The 18,587-nt window shown below is 32.9% G+C and overlaps 2 protein-coding genes across 5 annotated transcripts in view; both read right to left on the minus strand.

Annotated features, from left to right (window-relative positions):
* LOC106457712 (protein NipSnap-like) overlaps nt 1-2,647 on the minus strand; it is a 30,793-nt gene extending 28,146 nt beyond the window's left edge. Inside the window, exon 1 of the mRNA XM_013917158.2 lies at nt 2,494-2,647. Coding sequence (XP_013772612.1) covers nt 2,494-2,567 — 74 coding nt within the window. The 5' untranslated portion in view covers nt 2,568-2,647. The remainder of the gene's footprint in view (nt 1-2,493) is intronic.
* Nucleotides 2,648-6,229: 3,582 nt separating this feature from the next.
* Nucleotides 6,230-18,587, minus strand: part of LOC106457713 (vacuolar protein sorting-associated protein 37B-like) — a 41,306-nt gene continuing 28,948 nt past the window's right edge. For all 4 annotated transcript variants that reach the window (XM_013917160.2, XM_013917159.2, XM_022383718.1 and 1 more), the window contains one exon: nt 6,230-7,324. In XM_013917160.2, coding sequence (XP_013772614.1) covers nt 7,001-7,324 — 324 coding nt within the window. In that variant the 3' untranslated portion in view covers nt 6,230-7,000. The remainder of the gene's footprint in view (nt 7,325-18,587) is intronic.

Consider the following 18,587-nt stretch of genomic DNA (forward strand, 5'->3'; position numbering starts at 1 on the left):
GATTTTTTCCATTTATGTCTTTAGAGAGCTACTTAGATTTGATCTCACCTACTATTTTTACCCTTTTTTAGAATCATGCCTATCTTGGATTAAATTAAGTTATCATAGCTGTCCCATAACGTTTTTTAACTCATTGTCCACATTCATCATCAATAAATCTTGTCTCATTGCCTCAAAATTGAGTTTCTGAAAGTTAGGAAATAAAATTGTTTTATCTTTATATGTAGCAAAACATCAAATCTAATTATTCAATGATCACTCTTTCCTAATTTCCCTCCCTTCAACTCTTACAAAATCTTTATTAGCAGTTAACAATAAACCTATATGGTTAGCTCTCTGACTATTAAATATAGATGAGTTAATAGTTTTATGAAAAAAAAAAATCTTGGTGTTCTAGTTAATTAGTTTCTTAAGCCCTTCAAGCATTGAGCTGTTGTTAGTGGTAGGGCAAATAAAATGTTAGGTTGTATCTACAAAAGTACTGAATACAAGTCAAAAGAGGTTATAATTTCATTGTAAAGGCCACATTTGGAGTATTATGTCAAGCTTTGGGTGCATCTCCTTAGAAAGAACATTGAATTATTGGAAAAGGTTCAGAGAAGGGCTACGAGGATGATAACTGGAATGAAAAGTTTGTCACTGAGGACAGATTAAGATTTCTAAAATTGTTTTCTCTTGAAAAAAGGAAGAGTTAAAGAGGATCTGGTTGAGATTTTAGGATAGCTAATGTAATTGATAGTGTTGATGCATCATCTTCCTTTGTACTTAATGGGGAGAACAGTAGGAATTTGGAAGAAACAAATATAAATTTTGGCACGGTAGGACTTATCTTGAGTTAACACAGCTTTAGTTTTCTAACAGTGTTTGACCTTTGGAATGGATAGCCTTCACATATGGTAGATGCAGTTAATTAAGGGATTTTATGGGAAGTATTGATAAATACTTGAATGATAAGAGCAGACTTCAGTGTTTTATTTATCAAGCAATGGTTTCAGGTGATGACAGATTAAATTTTCAATATGAATGTGTTCAGTCGAGTCACTTCACTAACAAATCACTATACAATACTTCAAAAAATTATTTGTAGCTTTTTAAAATAAATGGCCTTCAGTTGTTATAGTTTGAGATGAATTACATGTTAACACTCTCCAGAAAGCAAAGGTCAATATAACAAAAACCTTGAGGAAATCCTAACAACAACAAAAAAAGGAAAGAGTAAAAAATTGGAAATAAATGAAAAATTAAGGAAATATAAACTCACTAATCAATGTTATAAATAATTAACAAAGATATATATTAAGCATTTAACCAGATAAGCCTGGAAAGTTTTTTCTGTGATAGTGCAACTAGTGTCCAAAAACTTGCTGGTTAACACTTATATAATTTTATTGTTTAAATCTGTAGATATGGCTGATAATATAAAGTACAGATGTTTACCATGAATTTTACTCTGAAACATTAACTTTTTGTTACTTCAGTTATTGTTTACTTTTATACTAAAAACTATTATGTTTTTACATTATTGTAAAGAACACTTATGAAAAAAAAATATATGTAAGGTAAGATGTATTTCTTTTGTATTGTTTAGAAGGAAGTTGTCTATGCACTAAATGTTAATCTGTAGGATTCTGAAGCTATGTGTAATGTATAAACATAAGAGTAAGAACCAAAGATTACTTCAAATTGGGGAGTTACCACCCGACAACTCCTGCAACGATATTTACACTAACAACAATATTCACTATGTTAGTTCGTAGTTTTAAACTTTCTCTCATGCTTGTTTTTCATACTCTTAATTTTCTGAATTTCATTTATAAGTATTCCAAAATTTTTGGTTTTAGAAATAGAGTACTTAGCAAACATCGACAATTAACGTCAATCTCTAGCTTACATAACATATTTTCAATGATTTATATTATGTTTATTGACTATTAACTTGCATAACTACACTCCTCTAACTTAAAACTTATTAACTTTAGTGTATTCTTAACTTTATATTTATTTCTTTGCGTATGATTTAAGGCTTAAAGTTCTAGTCTTCTAACTGCAGACTTTTATTGAAGTTTTAGTTTATTTATTACTATTACTAATATTAGTACTACATGATAATACAAAAGGCCTAAATCATAAATATTACTTGAATTAATTAATATGTACTGAATAAAAGATAATCTTTTACTACAAATAAGCATCGACTTTAGAATCTCTGTACTAAGAGGCATTCAAATACAAGACTAATAATATCTATTAAGACTTGATACTATGTTTTATGTTTAACATTTTACAACTTTTAAGTTTTTATTTTTTATGCCTATTCGTATATACTTAGTAGTAATAGCCTACACACTAAGTTAGGATTTACTTGACAATATTTGCACTCGCTCAACAGCTCAGTTTGAAGTTTTAACTGCGTAAAGGAAATACAAATATAACCAACTTTACTAAATAATCGTAAAAATTGCATTTAATGTTTAAAAATGTAATATTTTTTACCGAGCTATTAATGGATAAAAACCAGAAATGGTTTTTGAAGAACAGATCGTCTTCGCTTTCAATATTAACGCCATCTTGTCATCCTTTTCTGTCGCTTGAGCACAAATCAACAAGATCTCGATAGTTCACGAGATTTTGTTGCTATGGTAGGCATACTTATACGTTTTTCGCTTTATAGCTGAGCAATGAAGGTGTGAAACGTTTTTTTTTCTATTGTAAAATATCTTGCTACGGGCAAGTAATTTTTTTCTATATATTTTAGCATTAAAGATATTTATAATTTGTTAACGATAACATTTTCTCTCTGCGAGTCTAGGTTATCAAAACATACATGACGTTTCTCCTCAAATTTTTTTTAAACTGCAATTGCAGATCACTGATCAGGCGGCCATGCGAGTTTTGGTTCAGAATAAACCTTTATAAACAATTACTTAAAATGAATTGTTTTGTTTAATTTCGCGCAAAGCTACTTGCTAGCCGTTTCTCATTTTTAAGTGATAGACTAGACAGAAGGCAGTTAATATAAACCACCCACAGCTAACTCTTGGGCTATTCTATACCAAGGAATAGTGAGGTCTGTGGTCCCGTAACCGCTACGTTTGCTGTGAAGGCCTGGCGAGAGCCTTGACAAACCAGCAGACAGAGACCACGACAAGGCTGCAATGGGGCCAGTCACCCCTTCAACAATAAAATTTGACTACAGAAATCAACACATGATATCGACTCCCAGAGGATTGGTCTGAAAGTTAATACCAACAAGACGATGATTAATGCAAAGTCACAGACACAGCTACAAGTAAATGGACAAGAAGTAGACGTTGTTGGACAGTTTACATATCCGGGAAATATACTTGACAAGAATGAAGGAACAGATGCTGATGTGAATGCTTGAATGCATTTGGACAACTAAAATCATTGTGGGCATCTAATAAGATTTCTCTCAAAACCAAACTGTGGCTCTTCAATACTAATGTAAAATCCATAATGCTCTAAGAATTGGACTGCTGGAAAGTAAATGAATAACTTGCCTGGAAACTGAGTTCACCAACAGATGCCTTAAGATGATTATTAGAGTATGATGGTCCCCACAGATCTCAAACAAAGAAGTGATAAAAAAGGACAAACTAGGAAAACATTAAGGTAAAGATCTCTAGAAGGAAATGATTATGGCTAAGCCATGTGTTAAGAAACAGAACAGCATCATAAAAAAAGGCTCTGTTCTGGATTCCAGAGGGGGGAGGAGAATACCCAAAACAACATAGAAAATATCAACTGAAGCCAAAATAAGATCCAAGGCAAAGCTGAACTGTGAACAGGCTTAAGTAATGGTCCAAGATGAAGTTCACTGGCAAGACTAGTAGAGACCTTAAAGATCACTTAGTATGAAGAAGAATATATAAGTAATTGGGATTGACTGTTACATTATATTGCCCCTGTAGCTGAAAGGGCATGTTCAGCAACAAGTTTTGATCCCACTACCCACAAATTGCTAGTTGAGCACTCTGCCCAGTAGGCCACTTACATAAATTAAAAGTAAAATATAAACAAAATTTATGCATGCTTAAGAGTAACATGCTTGGAATTATGAAGTATCTGTATTTTATTAATCTAGTCCAATCACATTTTATTCATTGCCAGCTTTACAATAGCACTTTAATCTCTAAAATATTATATATAGTATTCTCTTCATCTTGAGTGAAGCAAAAAACATTACAGGTAGAGAAGTTTTTAATATTCATTTTTGAATTGCTATTTCAACAAAAAAGCCCACTACATCCTTTAAAAAAGGTAATTTGGGCAGTTTCAAAACTGCTGTGCTTTCAGAAATATTACATTTTAATTAGTGTCCACTTTAGGTTACAAAAACAACACAGTCATGCAAATATTAGTTTCAAATGTATATATGGCTTTTAAAGAAAAATTAACCACTGTAAAATTCTAAGTAGTAATAAAATATTCTGTATGCATGAGTGTACTTATATTTTACATGTCTTGTGTTTGTAATATTTCATGACTGTTACTTTTCTAAATGCATTAACAAAAGTATTGTTTTCATAGAAAATAAGTTAGGATATTTTATTGACAATAATCTTATATAAAACATAATTACTGATGAATAAAACATATTTATTCATCTACCAATACTTAGATCTCTATATGATCCACAAAATGTTTAGCAGTATGCAATTAGTCTTATTGAATTTTCCATCATTACCTTAGGTAAGATATTACTACAAATTTAGGTATTTGTTTGACATTTACAAAAGTTTGGCATTATCTAAAAGTTACCTCAGATTCTGGGATGTGGTATATTGACCTGAGAATTATATTGGTATTTAGTTTCCGAGTACAGAAGTTAAAAAGTTATAGATATTCCATGAAAAAACATGAATTATACATATGAAGGACAATTTAAACTACTGTAATTCCTAATAGAAGTTCAATAATCATACTTTGCAACTATTTTGAAAGCATCAGATTAAATATGAATAAATATAATTGTTTGATTTCTTGAAAATTTAATTAAATTTGACATGTTTACAATATAGTTACTTGTGTGTGTGTGTGTGTGTGTGTGTATATATCTATTTTAAATATTTTTGAATTTATATATATATATATATATGTCATGTCAGAATAACAAAGAGATAAACATTTTATTAAGAATTTACCTTTATTTATTTCATGAGCTATTCCCATCAATAGCAGACAAAAAAAGAACATATATTATTGATCAATGTGTTAACAATTTATTAGTCTAGGGTAAATCAAAAAGAAGACACTTAGTATAACTATTACTTTCTCACTACAAAACCAAACAAGTAACTTTGATATCATACAATTTTTTTCATATCTTGAAATATATGGAACCCTTAATTAAAGAAATTTATTTATTCTAATTCAGTAATTTAATAAAATTGCATAAAATTACTATGTTTATTGTATATATATATATATAGTTTTCATAGCACAAAAAAGAAAAAAATCTATGATGCAAAGACGAAAATTAAAAAAGAATAACTAAAATATCCCATGACCAGTGTCACATCATTACCAAAAGCTTTGCCAGTGGTTGACAGGTTTTTAAGTTCATACTAGTTTTCAAAAAAAGGTCACAACATTTTTTATATCTTGTTACAGCCAGGAAATACTGATTTTATTGTATATACTTTTTTTTTACCCATAGTTAAATTATCTTGTACTTCTATATTCTCATGACATCCTTATTGGGTATGGTATAAGTCAATGAACAGTACTACGAGTATTACAAAGGGTTAATTCCAAGATTCAACGCTGTCAGCATTGGTGCATCCTGTTTCTAGGGTAGACTTTTAGGATTGTTTCAACATTGGCTCAACACATTGAATAGCCCAAAGAAGCATTGAGATTGAAAAATGCAATATGGCATCTTCTATGAGGAATGTTACCCTTGTGATAAGTTAAAGTTTACAGTAAATGTACATGCAGCAACTTTATTTTTTTTTTCAAAATAAATTCATTGAAAAAAACAAAACAATGTTTAAACAGAAGCAAATTTATTATATCTATCAATGTTTTCAGCAACTGCTCAATCTCAAGCTTAATATGAAAATTAAATTATGCCCTATAAAGAGCAGTTGCTCAAAACATCACTAGTTAAAATAAATTTGTTATAATTTCAATGTTGTGTTTTTACACTGACTTTATTTTATTGCATTATCTCCCACTATTGTGTTAGTTCCAGTTCTTCTGAAAATTCTTTTCTTTTGCCTAACATCCATCTTAGAAATGCCAACATAGTCAACAAAGCATTCCAGGTTTATGGTCATCATTGAACCAACAGTGACATCATAGTAATTCCAATGCTGAGTAGTATTGTTTAATTTTGGAATGCACTCAAACTTTATTTATTTAAAAAAAAATTATAACTGCTTAATTATTTCTCCCAATAATACTTAAAATATGGAGACTTCACTATTCCTCCACACAGGCTTCCTTAGTCCATTTTGTGAATCTACAACCAAAATCTTGTTAACAGCATAGGAGGACTTAGACATTATCTGGCACATTGCACTGTTGAAGTCAGTACCAATTTTGAGCATTTGTCTTGACTTGGGAAAATAAGATACTAAACTATTATACTTTAATATTTGTTGACTTTTGCTCAACCTTGTATAAGTTAGCATAAATGCACAATTTTATTTCCCAAAAACCAATAATTTGTTAACTTAAGGCCCCAACATTCCCTAAATTTATATACATTTACTAGATTCTTGATTGGTATTTTTCATTTTATTGAACATATGATAAAATATATATACATGTAATACGTTTCATCTCCTTAAATCTTGAAAAAAACACAACACTACTCTGACAGTCTTTAAATTAAATTCTGTGAATGTCTGCACTCAACAGTTAATTAAAAAAAAAAACACAAGATATTTAAATATTTCTTTGTTTCAAACTTCTTGGATAGAAAAGAAAAGTTGGGTTTTAACAGATTCTTGATAACTAGTAGATAACATGACTATCTGTACGATGGCATAGGCATCCTCATTACAGGAGATATTCCATATGAAGGTGGTGTCAGAACTCCTGGACCATACAATGGCTGTCCCATAGGTGGATTTGGATAAAAAGGTGGAGCAGGTGGAAGTCTGCTAGGCCTATTCCCTGCTTGAAAATGACTAGAAGAAAACATACTTATGCTCTGGTTTCTCTTCTGTGCAAGAAGCTCAGCCATCTTCTCTGCTTTTACTTTGCGTAAATGTGCAATTTTTCGCTTCTCCAGATACTTTTCAATGAATTCTTCTACAGGTATATCTCCATTCAACAGTTTGTCTGCCATTTCCTGATAAAAAAATAATACAACTAACTCATCAATTTCCAACAAAGATACATATTATTATTATGAATGAAAACATTAGTAAGCAAATAATATTTTGAAGTATTCTTGTTTATTTCATTATAATCATATCACTATAGTTAACAACTAATATCTACTTTTTCTGTCTGATTATTTATCTGAAGGTGGAAAGTACAGAATACTAAATCCAAGAGTTCAACAAACTTTTAAGAATATGAAAAACAACATGTGATTTTTTGTACACCCTACATTGCAGTTCCCACACAACTGTGTTCAAGGTGCCACCTTACATGTAATAATGAAATGAGAGTCAGAAATTTCAATATGTAAGTTGCTTTGTATACATTTAATCTTGTCACTCAAAAATATTTTTTGTGATAATTGGCTGTTTTATATGTTTTAAAACAAATACTGTATGCCAAATAAGTCTTTTCAGCACACACTTCCATACACAGTACGTGCTGTAATATGGGATCTGAGTATTTACTAGTGCTTAGATTCTTTACAGACTATTATAACTTATTGAAAATCAAATTAAAAGGTGCATGTAAAGAAACCATTGGTTAGTATGTTTTAAATTTTGCACTTTTAACTATGAAATACTTTATTTCTGATATGATTTTTTTCCTTAAGTGCCTTAACCCCCACCCCAACATACATACAGTTAGTGCATGTACATTGATGTTTGTAGTAACACACGCTAACAAAATTGTATTCATCATTGGCCTTATATGTTTATAATACTTAAAATAATTTCAGTGCACAACTATATCAGCTGCACCTGTCATCACAATGCTCTTTGAACCAAATAATAAGATCGACTGTCACTTTTACAATGTGCTCACAAGTGAAGGCACAAAGTGTGTTCAGCAGCATCACATTTTGAACCTTCCACCCCTCTTTTTTCATGCTACCCATTAAGCTACTTACAGCCCATTGAAACTATAGAAAATGTATTATTAACTAACCTAAACAGAATACTTAGATATGCCAACAGAAGGATGTTGACTTAGACCTGTACTTTGAAATATCAGCAAATGCAAACACTCTTTAACAGGACTTTAATAGATTATTTTCTTCAGGAAACTTTAACAATAATAAATATAGTCTGAAAGATAACTTTTAATTTTCAAGATCTAAAGTTTGATAGTAAGGTTTATTTGCTAATTTTGATGTAGTCATTCTCCAATAATATTTCTTTTGAAAACAAAAACATACAAGTACTTATCTAATCAGCTCAAATAATAAATATTTCTCTAATGCTGTTTTAAAACTCGTAAATTTGGCTATTGAGGAATGTAATTTTCTACACAATATAACATTATTTATGATGAAACTGATGGTGTAACTTATTAATAAAAATACTGGCTAGAAAAAAATTATAATGTCTTTCAAATCTTTATATTACTAAAAGTATGTAGATAATACTGTTTTCAACTTTTATTTTTAAAAACCAGAATAAGACTTAAATTTCACAATATCATAATAAAAAAACTTCATTACACAGAAGAATATCAACTTGCATTTTTAGACATTTTGGTTCATTACAACGGTAAATTCAAGAGTGAAGTTTGTCATAAAAAATACTTACAGATTAAAATTCAAACCACTATTATTCATGAAATGCCTAAATAAGATCCTGTTTGATTATATTATGCTTGAGTAACTGGATGACCTTTGACTTCAGAAGAAACAAAGCTATTTCTCAATGTTTCACTTATAACCCTTTATAAAGTGGCTGTGGTACAGGAACACATAGAGATTTTTGAATTTATAATTAAATTTTTAATTCTAGTGTAAGGTCTTTTGAACATGCAAGTTTGTTGTCAATTGTTGTGCAGCACATTTTACAATTTGTATTGTTTAAAATAATAATTTCAAATCAGAGTAAGCTGTATACTCAGAGCAAAACTAAAAATAAACTTGACCATTGGTAAAGCTAATTAAACATATTTGTATTAAGTAATTTATTTGGACTATCACCACACTCTTTTTAGTTTTTTTAATGCACAAGCTTTCGGCTCAATTACCTAAGCCTTCTACGGGTATGCACCTGTAGATGGTTTACATAATCGAGCCTAAAGCTTGTGCATTAAAAACTAAAAAACGTGGTGATAATTCAAATAAATTATTTAATACAAATATGAGTGCTCATGTTAAAAACCTGAAAAGTTACTAATTAAACATACTTATATTTCTATAAAGATTAGAATGGTTCATCAGTTGGATACCTTCGCAGTTAACAATATTTTTGGCTGTAATCTCAATAATATCTCGTGAGATTTAGTCAGTTTAGATTTAGTTAGTCCTAAATACATGTTTTAACCTGACAATGCAATAAAATCTTTATAATAAAAGTATAATAATAAATAAAAAGTACTTAAATTCAATATATTAATTGTATAATCAATACTGTTAAGGAAAGTAACAATAAATAAACTACATAGTATATCTTACTAAAAATAAACTTGTGTTAAAACTTTAAATTTTACACATTGACATATAAATTAGTATAAGCTAGTTGTAAATGTTATCTTTGGTGGAAGAAAGGTGATTATATACACCATCCTTTTGTCCCATTGATTTTACATTGTTTTTTCTCCAATGAGAGCAGTTTTGTTGTATTTTCTTTCTTTTAATTCATTTGTCTTTACTAGAATTTTGATGTTGAGAGGGCAAGGTTCATTTGCTGGTGGAGAATCATGGTTATTTACATAATGTTCAGCCTTTTTGTTCATTACTGATTGTTTAGGGCACTAATGTGTTCACTGATGTGGGTATGTATGAGACATTCTGTTTCACTGATATACATTTCTCTGTAAACTTTTCATTCTAGTTCATAGATTATGTTTCTGGCTGTAAATTTTTTTTTCTCATAATTTTTGCAGTTAAATGCAGAGAAGACCAGGTATTCTTCGAGGGATTTTCCCAGTGTCTTTATTAACATGATGGGTTTTTATTAATCTTCTTACTTTTGTAGTTACTGTGTCACTGATGACAGGATAGCATGTTTTCACAGAGGTTTAGGACAAATACTGGTTTACTTCTTCAGTTGTATATTGCTTCTGGTCAAGGATAAAAATTGAAAAAAAGAAGAAGAAAAAAGAGAGAATCAAATACATTTTCACTTGTACAAGAGGTTTCTCTTTCTGTTATCCCCAAAATTTCAAATGTGTAAATATCAGAGAAACCCCAAGATTAATCCCAAATAAATTTTCAGTACTGGTCGTCTATGAAGTGTGTATGTTGCATGTACATATATTTCAAGGTGAATCAATTATGTAACTGAGAGCAGTCGACCTAAATATGTCACGCAAGTACTATTAAAAGATGAATGAATATGACATCATAAAACAAAATAATCTTACATGAAAGCAAATGTTTACATTTTCCTATACTAAAAATGTATTTCCAATAATACTTACCTCTTCATAACCTTTAGCTTTATCCTGACGAAAGATTCTCTTCTTTGCCCATCTAAGCATTGGTATGAATTCTACCTCACTTGCTCCAGTCTTTGTACCCCACTACTGCCCATAGCTATTTTAATCTTGTGACTATCTCCACCTATGTCAATGTGCCCTCAATACGCGATCTGTATATAAGCTCCCCATTATTGTGGGGAGGAAGGGTGGGATAGTGTGAGAGGAGGTATTATCGGAAATATATTTTCAGTATAGGAAAATGTAGATTTATGAAACACAACTCTCCTCACACTTTTAGTTAAAATCCCACATTGACAAGGTGGAGGGGCCAGAGAGGGCAAGATCCACACAGAAAGCATTTGCATAGAAAAAACAGATGTGCAAAATTGAGATATAATGAAACACACTAGTGGGGGGCTGCACTATTTCTGGAATTGGTATGTTCTTCACCCAGAGAAAGTGCAATCTCAATGTGGGTGGTAAAGGCCAACTGGTTACAGAGACAAAATTGTTTACTATCACAAGATTCGTCCAGGTCCCAACCACACAGACGAGGTTCCACATATCATCATGGGAATTATAGGGCTGTAGATGCAAAGCTAAATCCAAGGTGTAGTGGCTAGGGCATGGGGACTGCATTATGACATAATTGTATAATAGGAATATGATATGATGGAAACCCAACCTGAAAGTCACAGAAAATTGCATCTGAAGCGGAATTATGAAGGGAAGGGTAGCAACACCCAACTGGACAAGTTTTCTCCCCAACCTGAAGAAGCACAGAATGCAACAAACCAAACTCGGAATTAGGGCGCCAATTCAACATGTTGATGGCCTTAATGGCCCTGGCCTAAAGTCCAAATAACCAACTGGTGGTGTTACAAAGCAGCCTAATGATTCCTTAGGGTCGATGGTCTTAAAATACCCTCTGTCCCTTAAAAAAAAACTGGTTGCACACATCTGCACATTGCCTTAATACTGGTGCACATGAAAAAAAATTCATTCTGCACATGAATTGAGAAGGAACACTGTTAGGGAGTCCTAAGGAATGATGCTCTGGAGACAGTGCAATAGGTGAACCACGTTCCCTATTTTGAAAAGCAAACCACCTCTGATTTGTTCAATCCAGGGGTTAGCAGGGATGGGCAAAGTTTCTTTATGCTTAACTCATGATAGTTCATAAGTGGCAGTCTAGTATTATCTATATATATAAAAGAAGAAGTTTGTTTATTTTGTCCTCTATAGGAAACCAAACGGTTGAACTTACAAATTTTAAAATAACTTCATAATAACCAGTTTTTTACAAGAAATTTAATGGTGCTATTTATTTTGTATTTGGTGTAGTATTTAATGACGAAATTGACAATTAATTATTATTGCGCCATTTTTTGTAATAAACATACAAACATAAGCACGTTTTGCACATAGAAAGCGTTCCATGGCGGGAGACACTCAGATCACCTTGCTATCAATTCAGCATTTCCAAAAACAGTTTTCTTTAAATAGTGCTAAGTGGTTTCATAAGTGATTTAGTAACTTGGTGAATTGCAAATTATTATTTAGTGATACAGGTGATTATGCCACCCAAAAAAACGCACTTTCTATGGAAAGTCTTCTGCCGCTAAAAGAATGCAAGCACAAAGAGCAGCTGAAACAGAAGAAAAAACGCAATCAAAGACTTCAAGCACAAGCTGCAAGACAGGAAGAGACTTTGGAACAACTTAAAGTTAGACTTCGAGCTCAAGCTGAAAGGCAGGCTAACTCAAAGACAGCAAAAAACTGTTGAACAGCACAAAGCCAGAGTTCAGTCAGAATTATCAAGGCAAGCTGGATATAGACAACAAGAAACTTCTGAACAACGTCAAACCAGACTTCAAGCACAAAAATTAAGACAAATAACTTACAGAGAGCAAGAAACAGAGGAGCAACATAATGTACGACTTCAGGCTCAAAGAACAAGACAAGCTAAAACACGATCTAATTTCAAATAAAGCTTTGTTTGATTAAATGCTTTTTTATTTCTCGCATCACATCTTTTGTCTACTTACTGAATAATTTGCTGAAAAAAATACTGATCTATACATTTCAAATCTAACTTTTCACGGTGCAACGCCAGGTAACTCAGCTAGTTACCAATATATCAGGATTTGAATTTATTATTAAGTCTTCGATCTCGTACCTCTTGGAAACAAGACCACCTTGGATGTTTATGTGTTGTATGGTGAATGGTTAGGTGAGAAAAGAGCCCATTAATTTTTGAATTAATAATGGGATTAGTGGTGTCATGTGAGTTTTTGTAATGTTATTTAGCAGTGGAAAAAAAGTATATTTTGTTTTCTGGGTTTTGATATTGTACTATAACGTCTTTGGCTATGTTTTTAATAGCCTCAGATATTAGGGTATCTTCTGTTTGTTTTGATTCTTGTACTTTATTTTGTGTTTGGTTTTCTGCTTCTTCTTGTTGTTCATTAATTTATGCTGTGCTCTTAGTTTGTTTCTGTTGAGGTTATTGCTTGACTGTATTTGCATGTATTTGGTTTTTGTGTTCGTGGTGTTGGTAAGAGTGGTTTTCGTGGTTGTTGTTGTGTTTTTGTGTGCTTGGTTGTGTTACGTTGTTGTTTATATTAAATATTTTTGTCTTGATTTCTTTATATTTTAAACAAGCCCTTATAATTGGCTATATGTTGCTGTTTACAGTTACAGCACATTGGAGCGCTATTTCCTTTTGGACAGTTACTTGTAAGGTGGTTACCACTGCCGCCGACACATCTTGGTAAGGACTTATATGCTGACGCTACATTATCGTAACGCTGGCAATTAAAGCACTGCTTGATAACAACCGCCGGTGTTTTGGTTTCTTCCACCTCAAACCTCTGGTACCAGAGTCTGATTCCATTGGTTATCAGTTCTTTGATGTTGGTTTGTGTATATGTGTTGTCTGTGTTTGCTGTTATGAGTGACGTGGGTTGGTCTGTGCGTTTTGAAATTATTCTCTCCACTTTTGTGTGTGGGATGTGTAAGCTGTGAGTTCTTGTATTTCTTCAATTGTTACTGTGTAATGTATACCCCTTATTATGAAGGAGTTTGTGTTCGGTTTCATACCCGGTAAGTGTATTTTTGTGTTTCCTGGACTGAAGGCCTCTTTAGGCCATTCAGTCAGGAGAATGTTAAGATCTTTGGCTTCGATCCCTTTCACGAGGACTCCGCCCTTTGCTAGTCTTTTAATGTTTGTGATATTGACTTGTGGATTGTGATTTTTATTTCATTTACGAGTTGTGGTTCTTTATATAAGCCGGGTATTCCTTCAATAATGATTGCGTATTTAGGTGGTTCTTGTATTTGTTTTGTGTTGTTTGTTTTCTTGACTTTCTTTTGAACTAGGACGAAGCCGTCTTCATCCTGTTGCTTGGTGTTGTGTTTTGTGTGAGTACATCCAAGGTGGTTGCTTGTTGGTTAGGTTCTTCAATAATCTTAGTTTCTTCGTCGCTGATTACTGTTTCAACGAAGCTTTGGCTTTCCGTTGAACTCCTAGCCCTTTTCCGTTTCTTGGTGACATTTGATAGCTGTTACTTAGCACAGCTAATTAAATTATCCAGATTAACATTAGGTGAAATATTTGATGAAACTGTGGCACCCACACTTGACTTACCTTCGTGGGAAGAGGTCGAGGCTTTACTTGTTTCCATGGAAGACCCGGTTGCCTTGATCTTCGTTTCCATAGTGATTCGATGACGAAGCACAGAGCGTTGTACCTTGTTATTTGCTGCTCCCCCCCCCTCTTTTTTTTTCGAGACAGGTGAGAGATGTTTTTTGGTGTTCTTTGCTGGAGTCAGGCACTACCTGGTAGATGATATGCCGGTCTCAGCCGGCGCTGGGTCTTGTATCAGAAATCTAACCCTAGTTATCCGTTGATATTTGACCAATGTAGTTGGTGATTTGGACCGAATTAGGTTTGCTGTGGGGAACGAGTTCGTACGATAACGGAAAGAGAAGAGGCGCGTCCTGTATCACACTCAGCGCGGGATCTCTCTCACTAAGCATTCCAAGCATTTACACTAGACGTTTAAAATTCGCGCTGTTTCACAAAACCTTGCAAACATTTTAATCGACGAGTTTACGTTAAACAATATAATTCAACGTAGCACCGAAAAAAAGAGTTAGTGTTTATTATGAACGTTCGACACTCCGACTTCTGTGACTTAAGATTAGTCTCTGAAATCCATAGATAAATCTACTTTGATTGACAAGCAGACTTTATCTAAAGGCAGTGATTTTGACAATAGCTTTTTCAAGGCTGTCAAAAGGTTCTCCAAACACCCCATCTGAAGCAACCAGCCTTTTTAGTGAAAGAAATGCTCTCTGAAGTAGTGTCATGTGGCAACAACCAGCCTTTTTAGTAAAAGAAAAGTTGTTTGGAGTAGTGTCATGTGGCAACAAAACCGAATGTGATTTTTCCGTTTGTCTACGTGCAACTTTAAACTTTCAAGCGCTTTTCACGCTAATAGTCGATACCAGTAGATTTTCTTTTTCTACCGTTATTCCATATGTATAATAAATTACATTAAATCTGCCAATTAAGAAACTTTATTTTATATCTGTCGTGGCTATAAATTTGGAAGATATCCACAAACACTCAACAATTTTCAAAAACACACATCAAGGTGTCAGCTAAGATTAGAATCCGCAGGCGTAAAAACTAATAAGACTACTGACGAACAGATCATCCAGTTACCGACCAGATGGGATATTATATTTTCAGTAAATTATCCCATAATTCTTCCAGTCCATGATACGAATGACAGTCCAGCCCTAAAACTGTACTAAACAAAGGAACTTGTATTATTATAGCTATAACGTGGCAAGTAATCTTACCTAACATTTACAAATAAGTAGTTATCGATTGTAGAAACAGATAGTTTAAATGATTTAAAAAAAAAACATATCTGTAAGCATTATCTAACAAGTTAGCCTTAATAGTCAATAATAATGCTTTTTTTTCTCATACCTTTGGCCACAAAATTGTATTGCGAGAGGAGGTTTTTCAGGTACCATTGCAGTTATATAAAAACATGGTGTTGTATTATAACCTTATGTTCGAACGGAAATTAATTAAATTGTGTTAAATTAATTAAATTGTTTAAAATATATAGTCCTGAAGAAAATTAAATAGAAAATTATGTTTCAGAGAATTTCCCACAGCTACTCATGTATTGGCACTATTTCAATGAAGCCATATTCCTCAAAATCAGCCGTAATATTTATTAGCGTTAACACTAGAGATAGAAAAACTGGAAGTATAAGATTACGCTAAAGCATTCCCGCTGTCTGGTGTCAGAAGTTGTTGTAAGAAACTGACTGAATCCATTTTGGTGAGATTTGGTAGAGAAACCCGGATGGATCCCCCAAAGATCGAGCTTAGATGAATGAACAGTTTCATTAACTTCTTTGTTCATATGTATATTTTTGTCTTTAGACTACGAAGGGTCATGTGCGTTTACGACACCTTCCTTCCTCCTTTACGGTTGGTTTATTTTTCATCTGCTGATATTGTATTGAAGGAGAATACCATGTTTATTACTTCACGAGTATAACCCTTGACCCCTTGCAAGGCCATGTGAATGTATGAAATGCATTACTATTTAGAGGATAGTCACCATTATCTCGTTATTCGATTTGCAACAGTCTTTCGCATTGTCAACTAATGAACGTACACTTTCACTATTTTAACTAATTAGGTGTGTATTTACATAACTACCCTTTCTTTAATCTAGTTACCTGCTAGAAATAGGTGGCTTGTTCTTATACTAACAATAGATCTTAATTGGAGAGAGGTACTTAGGACTATTTCCATCATGTGTACGGCAGCGGACTAAGTCACGCAATAGCACGTTTTTGTTGATATTTTTCTGAAAATAATTTAACGTGCTACATAGGAGTCTGTAAGGTAGTGGTTGCATGTTTCATGCCCCCCGGTGGCACAGCGGCATATCTGCGTACTTACAACTCTAGAAACCGGGTTTCAATACTCGTGAAGAGCAGAGCATTGTGTAGCTTTGTGCTTAACTTCAAACAACAACAATAAGTGCATGTTTCATGATTATGTAGAAAAACTGATCATGTTAATTTGGAGATTGAATGCTTCTGTGAGTAAAGAAATTTGTATTGTTTGTAATTTAGTTTTAATTAATGAGAGAGCTATATTACTCTATTACGGACAAGCGTACTCAATATTGGGCTGTATGTATGTTGGTAATATTTTGATAATGCTCTTTGCTGTTGTTTATCTATTTTTACCTGTCAGACTCCTAGCATAGTTGGTTTGTTGCCATGCTCTTGCTCTAATTTCATCTATGTGTTTGACCCATGTAAGCTTAGAGTCATATTCAAACCTAAACATTTTGCAGATGTGGTAGTCTTGAGAAGTGTTCCGTGTAAATATAGCTCTGGTGGGTGTCTCTGGGTTTTAAATGGTTTGAGAACAGATCTATTTGGGCTTTGGGACATTAATTCTTATTCGTTACTTTTGGCAGTATTGTGATTTTCTGTTTAATTGCGGTTGTAGATTTGTAGCTGTTATCAAATAGATCGGAAAAATTTTCCACATCATCCGTGAATTATGATACGAAACCAAAATTTGGATATTTGAATGGCATGTTGCTAACATACATGATGAATAATATTAGGCTAACTACCCCTCCCTGGAGGACACATGACTCAGGAGTAAAATAACCTGAGTAGGTGCCCTCCACATTAACTTTACACTTCCTATTTTCCAAAAAGCTAGACAGTCAGTGAATAATCCCGCATGGAAATTCAATTTCTGATATATGGAACCTTAGTCCATTATGCCATACGGTGTTGAAAGCTTTATCTACATCGAGAAAGCAGGTGACAGTGCATTCACTTGTATTAAATCTATCTACTATGGTTTCAGTTAACCTAACTAAATAATCAGCTGTTTGCCTAAATTTCCTGAAACCACTTTGTGATTCTAGTAATTTTGATGTGACCTCCAAAAATGGGGATAGTCTGTAACTTAATACACGTTCAAGAGTTTTGCCTGTACAGCTGGTCAGGCTGATAGAACAGTAACTATCTAGTTTGTTGGCTGATTTACCTTCTTTATGGAACATTTGCGTGCTTCCAAAACGCTGGGATGTAACCAGAGTTTAATTAAAAGTACTGTTTAGTGTTCATACAAATCGCCGAGTGTCTTTTTTTTTTTAGGAGAATGTCTTGTATGCCATCGTCTCTTCGTGCATTGCTTTTTGCGTCTTTCATTGATTTTGTGACTTCCATATGCAATGTTATCGTTGTCATGTTGTATTGTGCTCGAGATGTGTCGGAAATTCTGGTTTGTAGGTAGGTACTAGACCCGTTGGGTCATCCACTATTCAGAGGTTATGAGGAATTCAAGCTAATTTCAATATTGCACCGAAATGAAGGTTTATTTTGAGATAATTTAATTAAATATTTCAATCCATTCGTGTTATTCATAATTCAAGAAAAGATACTTGATTGTTGATCAGGAGTAAAAGGAAAGACCATTTCATTTTTCAAAAAAGTGAAGTCAGAGTTTTCAGATATTGTGATGAATGAGTTCATTATGTTGTCGTCTTTCCTCTTAAACCTTCTACAAATAAGAAACAGTAACACTTTATTTTTTCTTCGAATTACCTACCATAACCGAGGCACATTATTGAGAAATTCTTCAATATCTTGTTTTTGTCATCTTTCGCCTTTTAATGAAAATGGGGAACATTGACAGGGAAATAGATTTGAACGAAGAAGTTTCGTAAAGAGCGCGAACGGTAGTATGATAT

This window comes from Limulus polyphemus, unplaced genomic scaffold (genome assembly GCF_000517525.1).
Source record: "Limulus polyphemus unplaced genomic scaffold, Limulus_polyphemus-2.1.2 Scaffold364, whole genome shotgun sequence".
NCBI lineage: Eukaryota > Metazoa > Arthropoda > Merostomata > Xiphosura > Limulidae > Limulus > Limulus polyphemus.